This window comes from Chelmon rostratus, chromosome 7 (genome assembly GCF_017976325.1).
Source record: "Chelmon rostratus isolate fCheRos1 chromosome 7, fCheRos1.pri, whole genome shotgun sequence".
In the NCBI taxonomy this organism is placed as follows: Eukaryota; Metazoa; Chordata; class Actinopteri; order Chaetodontiformes; family Chaetodontidae; genus Chelmon; species Chelmon rostratus.
In genome coordinates, this window is record NC_055664.1 from 8467282 (window position 1) to 8481609 (window position 14328).

Below are 14328 nucleotides of genomic sequence, written 5' to 3' on the forward strand. Positions count from 1 at the left end.
TTTTCTTGGTACGAAGAAACGTAGTTTGGAGCTCAGCTATTGAACTCTCAGCCAGGTCACCGACCTACGAACCCACGAGTGTTCACGCTGCCCCAGTGCTAAAGGAGTGGACCAGTTTTATCTGAATTACAGGCATCAACAAGTGTCCGTTGATTCTTATGTGCTCAGAAACTCGCTCTCTCCACACCACAGCTTAGCCTCTTTTCTTCATTCTCTCAGTCCCTCTCGTTCGCTCTTCAAAAGCACTAAGAACACAATACTATTCTCCCATAATCCTCAGCACCTTTCTCTCTCTCCCCTGCCTGTCATTTCCACTGACCGAGATTCACACACAAGTGCTGTCAGCGAGAGACACACACTCAAGCACATTGATGAAAAGGACCTATTATCAAACTGCAGATGCAAACTCATTGAACCATTAAGAGTGTAACGCGCCCCATCCCTCTGGAATAACAAAGACGTTACAAGCTACTAAAGTTTTCTTCACAATCCCAGCTCAACACTGCACTGCAGAGTCACTGCTTGTCCCTAAGCCATACATTATCTACCCAGCATGCCTGTCTCATCAGATGACGGGACTGGACAAACTTCACCCACCCTTCGCTCTCCTCTTTCTCTCTCTCCTTCTCCTTGGCTTTGCGAGACTTGTGCAGGAGTCCGATCAGGATCACGGCGGCGCGGATGCCAGCCTTTTTGTTGTGGAACCGTCCCCCTGTCTGAGACATGCCGGACGTTTCTGCTGGTGCCAGCAGGGGTTCAGGTGACAGTCGGTCCAAGGTCAGGCCGGCTCCAGGGTCCCTGGGCTGCAGGACCTGCTTGGTCGTGGCTTTGCGGGGTTCCAGTGTGAAGGGTGGATGTCACAATATTGGTTCTGTATGCTGTCAGTTTGGAGACAGCTGGCAAGTTCCTGCCAAAGCAAAGTACCTGTTTGATTTCTGGCCCTGGAATGGCAGTTTAGAGCCTCTCTGTCAGATTTTCTGGTATAAATCTGACTATAATCCAAAAGTTAAAGGTTCTGGAGCCACTTTTGGTTTGGCGGGCTGTCAGATCCAATTAAATCTCCGTTGGTTTTGGGATCAAGTAGCACTTATTGTAATCCCAGAGGTCCAGAGCGGCACTGTTGGACTCCAGCTCAAGGTGAACTTCTATCTGCATTCCCTGCTTCTGCAGAGAATCTGCGCATCGTGGCTCCACAACACATCACGGTCCATGACGAGAGGATGAAGAGTTGCGCTACTGACAGCCTTGAAGACACACACACTGTGGTGCTGCATCTCTCTGTCTACCTACCTCTACCTTCCCACCTCTCCCTCCTTTCTGACATGCTCTGCCTCTTCTCCCTCTGTGTCTGCTGCTGCTCTGCTACCCCCTTCCTGACTACTGAGCCCCGCCCTCCTCTGTCTGATAGGCTGGAGTTTGTGCAAGGACCTCCCTCTCCTCCTCCTCCTCCTCCACTGTATGCCTCCCTCTATCTCTCCCTGCCCTTGTTTCTACCTTGTTAATAATTTTATATTAATCTCCCTGACCTTGTTCTATCTAGGCTTGATTTTTTGATTTCATTTCTAGGCACGTGCATGTACACCCACACCTACCCAGTGCATCATACACATACGCATGCACGCACGCATACGCACACACAGATGCATGCACACACGCGCGCATGGGTACACACACACTTAGACACGCGCACTGTCCCTCTGTGTGAAATCTCAATTCAAACAGGCTTATCAGCCTATTGCCTGCTGTCCTGTTGCCAAGGACATTGGAATTGAAATGTAATCTCACAAAATGAAAGGAGATTAAATGCGAGCACATGAAAAAAAAATCAAATTTTAGCACATTTTACATGCTCTGTTTCGGAAATACGCAACACATTTTTTCACACTGCATTTCTTGTTCTTTGCCTCCGAGTATCCAGTTGTGCTGAATTTGTATTCCTCCTGCTTATAAACTGCCTGCATGCCTCTTGTTTTTCTAATATAACTACGCTAGTGTTTCTCTTCAGTTCCAACCAGAGCCAGTTTCCTCCTTCAGCTACAGTCCAGTAGACAGAGCTAAAGTAATCATCTTCCAAGAATATATTGATCTAAAGTGTTCTGTTCCCATCGTGGGCCACCTGTTCTTCTTCTTCTCTGCTCCTGAGCTAACCAACTCATTGACTGACTGAGTGAGTGAATCAATGGTTAATTGACTGTCTAGCATTAATTCTAGTAGCATTATGAGCATTGTTTTTCTGCATGGAAGAGTTCGACATTCTTGGAAATGTGCTTATTTTCTAAAGCGCTGAGAGTTAGATGATGAGAATGATGCCACTCTCGTGTCTGTCCTGTTGAAGATGAAGTCAAAACCAGGGAACAGTTAACCTCACGTAGCATAAAGACTGGAAGCAGGAGCCTGTACTGGTTGCCTGGCAACCTCTTTTTCACAACCTCCTTTTTGCATTTCGGTTTTTGCACCGATTAAATAATCAAGATATAACATATTAATTAGTGAACTTGAGAGGTGCCCATTAGTGGATATTTTCACCTTTGGAAAGAGCCAGCCCATCTTTATGCTAAGCTAACAGCTTCATAGTGAACAGACATGAGAGAGAAAGAGGAAGCCACAAAACTGGTGGACCCAGAGCCAAAAAAACACTAACACAGCGAGGAGAAACACCAAGCAGACAAAGCTCATTCCAAAAAGAGGGTGACTCTGGTGCTGGCTTTCACCCCAAGGTGAGCACTGAGGGAGAGGATGGGGATGAAGAGCATCACAGAGTTGATCTGTTTTCTGTTGAACAGGTAGGTGCGAGCAGTTAGCTTAGTTAGCTTCCTTAAGTACTGGCTTTTTCTGTTACAGCTAATGTGATGTTCAGATAGCAGCTTGAAGTGTACGTACAAGCAGTGCGCTTCTGTTTAAGCCGGACAGGAGGGGGCGAGTTTGAGGCTCTGATTTGCTAGCTTTCATCCGTCTCATTAAACAGCTTCACAGTCGGGCCTGTCTGCATTGACTTCCTGACTACTCTTATGAGTTCATGTTTGAAAAGGTTGGGCCATGAAACATTGCGGGCATAAAACATAAACTTTCATTTCCAGGTAAAAATAGCCATGTGAGTTATGAGATTGTCATGGGCAGCAAAGATAAAACTCTGCGGACACACAAGGACACGGACATAAAATTATATCAAGCAGCATAGAAGCCTGATGCAGCAGGAAAACACACAGTGGATCATGTCGTGCGTCTGTTACCGCTCGTCTGGGTAAGAGTAGTGACAATAACAAAGGGGTTAATGTTCGATAGCTGAAATGGAGTGTCTCAGACTCCTCGTACACAGGATAATTAGAGAAATGCGTCGTTCAAGACAAGAGACAAAGACATCTGAGTAGATGAGACGCTTCGGTGATTGTGCAACAGCAGCCAGGGAATAGATTAAGCCGGGAAATCAGCAGCAACAAACACAGCAATTAAATGCAAGGTCCCATTTCTCTCCTCATGCATTGCCCTTCCTGTGTGTGATCAGCGCCATAGCAACCAGTCAGCTGCCAGAGGATCTGCCCCAAGGACCCCCAAGGCTGTGCCCCCTCGACACTGAACCAAGAGAACAGTCGGTAGATCTTTGGTTACTGGGCTTTGTGGAATTTGCTTCCAAAAACCGCAGTTTGGGATTTTTTTGATTGACACGACCTGTGATCTCGGCTCCCTCGCTCCAAAAAGCATCTCCTGTGCGGGGGCAAACAAAACACGCCAGGCTATCAAATGTCCTCCAGAGATGGACTGTAAAAAACATATACATGCACACACACACACACACACAGTGCCACTAGGGTCATATTGTGCGTCATCAAGGGGGGAAATGAAACACCTGTATCTATTCACTTACACTCACAAACACTTCTCTTCTCTTTTTCAACCCCCCCTCACCTCCTTCTCTCACTCTTTGACTCACACACACACACACAGACACACACACATACACAGAGGTGTGACATTGTACCTGTGTGATACACTGAGGTGTTCCAGTACGCCCCTGAGCTTGAATAAACATTCAGAGCAGATATGCTGTAGTTTAACATGGTGAACCAGTGGGTGGAGGTATATAAAATACAACTCAGTGTTAATACAGCCATTTATAGTGGGAACTCATTGATTAAGGTTATTAACTTTTCAAAGCTATGGACAGGATTTCATGAGTCCCCCCTCCGATCAGAAGAAGAAGCCAAAAACCTCACATTTTCAGTATTTGTATCTTTCATGTTTGATTTATTAAAGCAGCAGCTCTTTTATACTCTCTGTAAATTCTGTTTCCCAGCATCAGAGTCTAAATTGTTTGGAAGCCTTTTCTACATTGCAAAGAATTCTGGGGGGAGAAGTGGTTTATTTATGTTATTTTAAGTTTTGAACTTACTGAGTATAAAAACAGCTTATGAATGAACAAAATGGCATATTGGTTTTAAAATTCAAATGAAAAGTGATGATGGCTAAACACCACAGTTACAAACTTCCTCTGTTTTTCTTTAGTGCACGCGCACACACACACAGAGAGAGAGAGAGAGAGAGAGAGAGAGAGAGACATGCACACACACTGCCTACTATTTCTATCTTTGTGAGGACCCTCTTGGACATAATGTATTCCCAAGCCCCTTACCCTAACTTTAACCATCACAACTAAATGCCTAACCCTTACTCTAACTCTAGCTTAAACCTTAGTCTAAACCTAAGTCTAACCTAACGCCAAGTCTGATCCCTGTGAGGACTGGGTCAAAAAGCCCTCACTCTTCAAAAATGTCCTCACTCTGTTGGCTAAACACTTGTTCCAGTCCTATGTAGTACAAGTACACACCCCCCCACACACACACACGCACACACACTCACACACTTATGTGTGTCTCAATGGTGCCAAGCAGCCTTTCCTGTCACTTCACAGCTTCTCAAGTGTCTCCCAAACAAACAGATGCCAGTCCACCAACGTCACTCCTCTTTGCAGCTCATTCTGCTCCAGGACACGCACAAACGACATGCTCTACTCTGAAAATGTGCCTTATAGTAAGAAAAAAATCAACATGGAAGTCTAAAAAATAAGCCGAGCCTTCATACACAAGGACAGGTATTTGCAAACGCACATGCCCACAAACAGTTTGAGCCAACTGCAAGCCCGCTGGAGAAAATGACCTTCACAACTGCTGCTGAGTAACTGTTCCATCCCCTGACACACACACACTCACACACACACTCTCCACCTCTTCCCACCAGCCTCTCCAATACAGCCCCTTTTTTTCCACTCCGCCATGTTCTATGCTGGCACGAAAATAAAAATAAAAAAAAACAACTCAGTGTGACACTCATTCGTGAAATCCCTTTTCAGTTGCACATATCGTGTGTGTCTGAGTGTGTGTGTGTGCATGGGAGTCTCTGCAGATGTGAACCACCACATATTCAGCTCCACCAGGCAGTAGCTGTTACTGAGCCAGGCAGGAGGAAGTGTCCAGTGTTTACCAAGAAACAATGAGGTTCAAATGGAAATGGCAAACGTGCCATAAATAAGAGATTAACTCTGAAATGTCATGTTGTCATACAAATCAAACGACGAGCCCTGACCATGAATAAAAGGAAATGTCATCTCTCCCTGTCTCTCAACAGGTCACAGCCTCATGTAGTCTGCATGCGTGCTCTGGGAACGAGGACATCACAATCTGAGTCAAAAATTCACTTTCAACTGTCGGTATTTCAGACAGAAGAGGTTTTGATGTAGCTGCCTTTCTATGTGACTGTGTGCACTGAGTGTGTACCCAAGGCTTTTTTTTTTCACCTGCTTTGATTGCTTTCTAATTTATTCTGTGCTTTGTTCATTTGTGTGCTCCGCTGTGTTTTGGTTCCAACATGTATCAGGTTCCTTAAAATGTGGTTATTCTTGTACAGAGGCTCTGTTTGTCATATCAGTACCAGCTGGCGAAAGGAATTCCTCCCTTGCTGTGTTGGTGTTGGTGTCACTTTACTGAAATGTCTATTTGTTATTATGAAGTTAAAGAGGTATCACTTTAAGTTGAGGGGTTGAAGTCTGAGATCCACTTCCAGTTTCGTGTTTGTCCTTCAAAGCCTCATTTTGTTTGGCTTTTAGCTGTTAACGACATTTAGAATCTGGGACTTAAGCTGTCTTTACTTTGGCTCTCACATTTTTTCAGCCTTGTTGAGGCTTTGTCAGAGCTTCCTTCCTCCCTCCCAAATAGCACCGCTTCTCTTCCCATCTGTATATTTGACCATACTGCCTCTTCCTCTGTTGTTGCTGTTATTTTCCATTCATCTCTATTTGTTTCCCTCCTAACATGTCCCTCCTTCAATGCCCCCTGCCTCTTATCAACACTTTTACAAAGTAAACTACACCAGATTACAAAACGCAATCACAAAAGTCAGAAACTGTTCTGCAGGGAAAACAGCAACCAGATAAAAGATGACTTCTGTACAAAAAAAACCCTACATCCTGAATTGTTTTGACCCATAATGCATAATTTTTGATGTTAACAGAACAACTGATAACACTGAACAAATAAACTGAACAAACTCTTCATTACTCTGCACAGTCAGTGGATTTTGGAGGAAGGTAATTAACATTTGACTATAATCAGTAATATGTGACTGATTATGTTCATCGGTTTAATCCTCCCATCCACGCCTATTTGCCATTTAGTCTCACACTTCCTTTACATGTCTCCTCTTTGTGTGCTCTCCTCCCCCGTTCAGTACAAGCTGATCCTTTCCACCATTCAGGATTTGGATCCAGGCCTGAACTATAGATGCGCTATCAACACAATGACACGTTATAATCACACAAGTGAAGGTACATTCAAAACAAATGTGGACACACTAACCTGAAGTGAGGGTAGTTTCAAGTGATTTACAGAGGGCTTTACAGTAAACAGAAATCCATAAAACACTCAGCACAGCCAGTTATATAATCATTAACAGTTCCTCTTTCCGTTCCACTCATGTCTCTTTCCGTGTAATTTCCCACTCTAGAGTGTGTGTGTGCGTGCAGTCAGGTGAGCGTGGATTTGCTCATTCAGCTAAAATCAGCATTATAGCACCAGTGTAGATGCCAAGCAGTCACGTACACTGTAGGCAGCAAACATTAGTGTATTTACAGAGAAGAGGTGGGGTGAATTAAAGCACATTAAATGGTTAGTCTGGTGTTGTCCTCTGTTTTTTTTTAATTGTCAACAAATCCCCAACGTCTGCGTAGCCAAAGTGTTATCAGTTTATTCCTCTGTGCCTTAGAGCTCCTCTCTTGCCCCAAAACCATTAAAGACACATTGCTTTTGCACTGGGCGACGTGTTTCCTCAGTACCATGAACACACATACTTTAGTTTGTTTTGTCTCAATCACACACACACTGTCCTGCTGCCCCAAATTCTCACCAGAGCACCAAATGTGCATTAATCCCCAGCTGAAAATCCTTCCCAATAAATGCCCTGCTTGCTTCTGTTTGACTTACGTTTGATGCCCTGATGTTTTAGGAGGTGACTTGGTCGTTTTTTTTTTAAATTACAGAACAACAATAAAAGCACTCGCTGCAGAATTCATCTGATAATACAAAAGAAGAGTTGATGTTCAGACAGGCACATCATTTGTCTTCTCATCACACTTGCCTTCCTCTTTCCAATTAAGCTATTTCTTTTGTCTTGGTCTTCTGTTAATAAGATTTGAGTGTCTCTGCATGGCGCTCTCATACGTCTGTCCAGCCGTGGCAGCTGTAGCCTCTCATGCTAACTACCCATTTCCTCGGCAGGCAACACAAAATGAATCATCAGCTGTGTGATGGAGGATTTTCCCAGGCTAACCTGACAGCTGTTTTTAAAAAGTAAAAGCTTCATGAATCACTGTTGAGCCATATCAGCGACAGATCAGCAAACAAACCACAGAAGGTGGTGGATTATTGCTTTAAGATGAGTTTACTGCGGCGTGCTGTCCTGTTCCTCTCAGGCAAGGTAAACGAAGTTAAGGTTATCACCCCGACATGTAGGGGAAACAGGCAGGTAAATAGCTCTCATGTAAGCAATATACACATAAAATAAGATAGTCATACCCACACCGACAGTTGACACAGACAAACATGGACCCACATACAAGACTGTATATCACAGTAGGTGACATGGGAAACAATGAGCTCAGCTCAGTGTACACACATACACAACAGGCGGCAATGGATGACAAACCCTTTTTAACACCCTTTAACCCTTTTTGGGACTCAAAACAGAACTGTGTGAAACAGGCTCCACGTTAGCGCTGGTGTTAAAACACCACCAACACCACAAGAACATTCGGACAATTAGGTAGAATCAGGTACAGTACAGTAACTCAGTATAAGTAATTAAAGTATATTTAGTTTACACAGTAATTGCCCTTATGTAGTACTCCTCATCTCCTCATTATTTTATTCACATGAACAGTCTAAAGTTAATGGTTGTTTGAACGTCATTTTGGGTGATTTCTTGCAATAGCACTTATACGTACAGTATATATACAGGGGAAGAGGTAGAGTGAATAATTTATGGTGAAAAGTAATGTGATATGTTCAATTGTGCTTTTGCAAGTGACACTTAATGCCTAGGATCAGTGGATTTCTGTTCAAATTTCGAAGCTTTTAATGAAAAACAACACTGTCACAGATTATTTTGTGTATTGAGTTTGGAGGGAAGGCCTGACAACCTGACAGGTCTTAAATTTCAAAGGTTAAATTTCGCTTCTGGTTGTTTTATTATTAGAGGCCAGGATGCCTGATTTAGCATTTTTTCCCATCTACAGCTCCATAGCTGTCCAGACAGCCTCACCCATACCAGCGTACATGTCAATGAAGACACATGACACAAGACAAAAACATGACATGCAGTGTGCAGGGTGCACAGCTCTAGAGGAGGACTCAAGCGTGCACGATGCAAGCAGGGTGTTGTCGGGACGAAAAGGTGCCGCATGATCGCTAAGACCGACCAGCCAACCAGTGCATGTGACAGGCTGATAACTACACTACACGACGAGCACATCAACGTGTCACACAACCCCACATTGCCACAACAATTGGAATTAGTGTGCCACAAACTTGACCATGTCATGTGAATGTGTGAGCACGTGTGTGAGTGCAGCAGATCATGTTATCATCACTGTTACCTTACACACCATGTTTGCTTAGTGTCTGTAGTTCAGTGCACAGGTCGCAAGAACAGATAAACTGAATTTAAAGCTGCACTAATCAATATTTTTCTATCAACAAGACATTCAATCACTGAGTAATGTGGAGGTGCTGCGCATAGTGGCAAATCCCAAAGTGAATTATCAAGCATGTCTGCATTTTCAGCAGCTTGACAAAGTGCTTTTGTGTCTTTCAGCTCATTGTTTTGGTTTCACGGCCTGCAAATCCGCTGTTTCATTACTGTCTCATCAACATCACTTCCAGATTAAAGCTCTAATAAACCCACTGCAGCTGCTCAGCACATAACTGCAGACAGTGGAGACCAAAACAGAGCTAAAAGGAGAATGAATATTGGACTTAGATTTCTTTGGGGGACAGAAACAACCCCAAACTGATGGTGATGCTCTGCTAGATATGTGATGTCAGTATCAATTTTAGGGTGCAGGGTCAGCTGTTTCACTGTTGAGGGAGCTGGGAGTGCAGGGGCAAAATTTAAGGAAGACAGTGAGGGAGATGTCAGATGAGGCTGCTAGGTCTAGTCAGTGGATATGGATCAGGAGAAATAATAGTAGTTGGGGGGTGAAATAGGGGCGGTGAGGGAGTAGGGGGAGGCAGAGGACATGCATGCCTAATCCGGCAGGAGAAGAGGTTAAAGTCTGAACAAGACACCTCTCCTCTGCTCTGCTTTCCCCACCCCATCTTCTCGCTCTCCCAGTAGGAAGAGAACCAGGAGGAGGAAGTGTTCTTCTTGTTCTTTTTTGGTTGTTTTCCTACTTTGTTTGCTTCTTGAAGGAAATGGTAGGGTTTGTTGCTTCTTGAAGGAAATGTTAGAAGAAGCTGTTAAATCTAGTCTGTCGTTTAGGCCTCCACCTTCAGCACCCTCTAAATTTTCTACCCCCTACCCGAACAAGGGTTTGTATTCCCACACCCCGCTTTTATTGGTGCAGTGAGAGGCAGGGGTAGATGATGGTAGTGCGGCAATTGGCAGTTACATGTGGCATCTAGGCCTGTGCTAGCATTGTAGCAGCTAACAATAGCTAAAGCAGTGGTAGTATGATAGTATCTTAGCAGTTAGTATTGGCATCTAGCAGTTAACATTAACAGTATAGGTGAATCTAGCTGTATTGTCTTCTGTTCCTCTTAGCAGGTAGCGGTTAGCATTTAGCATTAGCATTGGCATTAGCTAAATGGTTGCATCGGAACTGTATTGTCGTCTTCTGTACTTCTTAGTGGTTAGCATTAGCATTAGCAATTGCTAAATGGTAGCATCGGTACTGGCCACTACCTGGAGCATCTTCTAAACAGGCCTGGGTCAGTTGGATTGTGTAGGAGCAGTGTGAACTGGCATTAGGGGGGGTGACTCTGGGACGCCGGAGTTCACCGCCTAGCCTCCTGGAGGTGTAGTGGGACTAAGTAGGCGAAACACTGTTGAAGGGAGGTTTCCACCTGATGACCCCCAGAGACGTGTTAGGAATCATTGCTCTTTGGCATGTATAGAGGCAGATTAGGGCTCCAAGGTTCTTCACTGAGAATGAATCCTCTTTTTGAGCACAAGTATCTTGTGTTTAAATTAACTAAATGCAGCGATATTGTGTTTACAGCTTGTTCCACAGTTCTTCCACAACAATACACGTTTAAATTTCGTGTAAGTGTGTCTGCTTCCATGCCGCACTATCACAATGTATTGCAACATTTTAGGCAGACAGTAGAGAAGTGGACTGTGCTGCAGAAGTCGTGTGAGGAGTTTTACCGGAAACTGCGTTACTGTTTCCCACCATCATGGGGCTGTATGGCAAACCCTCAGCAGTTAGGAAAAGCCAGTTTTACATTTGTTGTCGTTTGTTAAGTTGAATTGTCAACAATTGGGCAGGGTCTTACTCTGACAAACCACATTCAACATGCTGTCATGGCCCTTTAAAGTTCATATGCAGCCTCTTTCTCTTTGGAGTCCATTGTAGCTTGAATTCAGGCTGATCGCAGACTCTTCAGATCTGCATGGGGAGTGTGTTTGATCCTCAAAGGATAGATTTTGGATGGGACTACTTTAGCTTCATCTAATACAGATTATTCTCTACTAGAGGCTTAATGTCTTAATGTAGCACTAATTCATCAAACACAGAAACAGGTTTGATTTTGGGTTTGAATATTACTTTGTGAAGAACATTCCTCAAATCTCTCAAATCCAGATCCAATCTATTATTTACAAGTGGATGAACCAACAGTGAGCACTATTGCATTGCCGGAGGTGCTAAGTGTGGTGTTTTCTCCAGCATGTGTAGCACTATAATAAACGATTGTAATCCTAGATATCTGCATGTCACTTGACTCCCTATGACAGACAGTAGACTGGCACTGAAATATGGCCTTCATCGTGAGCTGGTGAAAAGTCTCGGCCTGTCACCCTGCCTGCATGATAATTAACAATAACAATATAAAAGTATTCACTCATCTCTCTGCTGATCCCTCTGCCTCCGCCTGCGTTTCTCTGTTTCTCTCTGCCTATAATTAACAGTATTTATGTCAGTTTGCTCTTCTCCTCTGCTCTCCGTGTCTTACCCTCCTCCATACAAGGCCAACACTGGCAGATTTTCAGGACACACAGGACGAACCAGCTAATAGCCTGAAGTGAGTGGCCTGCAATACTCTCTCGTACCATTACTGAGGATCGGCAGTTTTAGTTTTTGCCTTCCTTTGCTTCCCTTGCTCTTTAATCCTGTGTCCAATGATGCATCCGCCTGTCTCATTGTCTGAACTACTGTAAACCCTGTCATACCCTCTACATCACTGAGTCCTGTTATTCTACACATAACAATGCATGAGAGATGGAGGCGTGTGTGTGTGTGTATGTGTGTGTGTGTGTGTGTGTGGGTGTGTGTGAATATATGTAGCATATGAAGCCTGGGGCCTTGCTGAGTCGGCCAAACAAGACACCATGTGTTTGTCAAGAGGCGACAGATGGAGAAGGAGGAGTGGAGCGGGACAGACGAGAAGAGGGACAGAAAGTGTGCTGTGTGACAGTCATTGCGCACACACACACATATACACACCCAGGCACAACCTCAATGGCTGAGGTTAGGTGACAGACAGAATATGAACTGATTAAAACTCAGCTGTTGTTTAGCTGTTTCAAACTGTACTGAGTCTGAAGATGAATGCTGGAGCAAACAGACACAGTGCTGCATGCATGAGGCAAAATCAAGCAAAAACTGAATTAAAACTGCATTGAGGTGGCAGTCCTCTGAAATGTACATAGCCATCATTACCAAGGCCTCAGTGTGCTTCAAATGAAGCGCATGTCAAATTGTCTGCAGGGGTTACTGCTTCCAACAAGTTTTGCAACTTTCCAAAACTGACAATGCAATAGTGTGTTTCACCCAGAACGAGTATGAACACAGTCATCTTCAGATGAGGTTGGATGACAGCTTAGATTGTTTCAAGCATAGACAAACCCTTTAGTGTGAAAGGTCATTGTTGTGGTGTATTTTTTTTGCCACACTTGCCCGAGATCACCTGACAGCCATACAATGTCTTCACACGTCATAGCAGGAAAACCACACATGTAAACAATAACATTAATAAGGACTGCACTACATCTAGGTCAGCCAATTCCAGTGCTTATGAGGACATTTAATAAACCTAATGCCAATAAACAGGCTTCCATCCACCTGTTTTTATACATGCATAAAAAATAATCCTGAGTGGAAATACTGAAAATTTCCCCCAAAAAGGCTAAATATCAGGGTTTTTATGCCAGACTGAGGTGAAAAATTTGATGTATTGAAAAAATAAAACACAATGAAGTGCAATGGAAACAGAAATAGTGAATAAATTAGGATCTACATGAAGCCACCGAGGCCTCTGCCCCACTGAAGAGACAAAAAATAGCAGCAGATGAAAACATCAGATTTCTGTTGACCAAATTAATATTTGAAACAGATATAACTGGTTTTCCATCCTTTGAGTTCTGACTGGCACTCATTCAATTATGCCGTTTAATTGCGTTGTCTTCTTCTGCACCTTCCTCGGCATCCACCACCAGCTGTTAATGGAAACATGAATTGATTCGCATTTTCTCTGATTGCAAGTTAAAATTTGCTCCATTGATCTATGTTCCATCTGCCATGTTGACTATCGCTGCTCGTCTTACCTACCTGTCTTTTTTATCTCTGCTTCTGCTGAAGAAAGCAACATGCATCAGCCACCTGATGTTTAAAGCAATAACCGTAAAAGCTTTCATTTCAACAGAAACTTATCACAGCTGTCCTATTTCAATGGGAAATAGACTCTAGCAAAGGCAATTTGTGTGAAATTGTTGTGTTATTACTTTAATTTAAGCTTGAATGCCTCAAGTCTTGTGACTCATTAATATTGCAGGACTTAAATTGGATGGCTCTCCCTTGTATTAGAGCAGTAAATTTCCTCTCCAGCTGAACATTTACGTGTGCAGAAGACATTTAGACTATGTAAGGGACATGAGAGATGAATCAGTGTAGACATCTTGTGCTGCGTATGAATGGTGCTTGTTATGCTCACTGCAGAAAGGATAGAGACAGGATCGTCTGTGCAGCTGAACTTTCTCAGAGGTTATTCGATGGCAGTAAGTTCAAATGTTCACCAAGAGCTCAGATGGCCTTGAGTGATAATTGCATTAAACACGGACGCGCACACACAATGCTGGGGGACAAGCTAACATGCATGCACACACACACACATGCACACGTAAACAGCAGTTTACTTCCCCTGGGCCCCAGCTGTGGGAAATAAGGGTGATAAACTAAAGAGGAAATAGTGATAAAGCTGTCTTTGGGAGTATGTGTGTGTGTGTGTGTGTGTGTATGTGTGTGTGTGAAGAAGTACCAGCATGACCAGTGAACAGTCCTGTGAGATTCAGAGCAGAACGGAGGTGCAGAGGAGCGCAGGGCATTTTCAAGGGCCACGCACGCACGCACACACACACACACACATAGATTCACAGCACGACAGCCCAGGCAGCTATTACAAACGTCTCTCTTTCCCCCAGAGCGTCCACAGTAGCGTCTGATGAATGATCCATCAGCGAGGTTGTTGGTGTCTGGTCTCCAGATAGGCTGTGACACAGACAACCCACACATCCAGTTCACAGCACCACGGCTGGTACTGTCAGTGTCAGGGACAAACTACAGAAGTT

General features: G+C 43.9%; 1 protein-coding gene across 3 annotated transcripts in view; it reads right to left on the reverse strand.

Annotated features, from left to right (window-relative positions):
* rap1gap2a (RAP1 GTPase activating protein 2a) overlaps positions 1 to 14328 on the reverse strand; it is a 67936-nt gene that overhangs the window by 35433 nt on the left and 18175 nt on the right. For 2 of the 3 annotated variants that reach the window (XM_041939991.1, XM_041939995.1), the window contains exon 1: positions 598 to 1295. The exons of the other annotated variant lie outside the window; for it this stretch is intronic. In XM_041939991.1, coding sequence (XP_041795925.1) covers positions 598 to 725 — 128 coding nt within the window. In that variant the 5' untranslated portion in view covers positions 726 to 1295. Of the gene's footprint in view, positions 1 to 597; positions 1296 to 14328 lie in introns of those variants that run through there. 3 annotated transcript variants of the gene reach the window in all.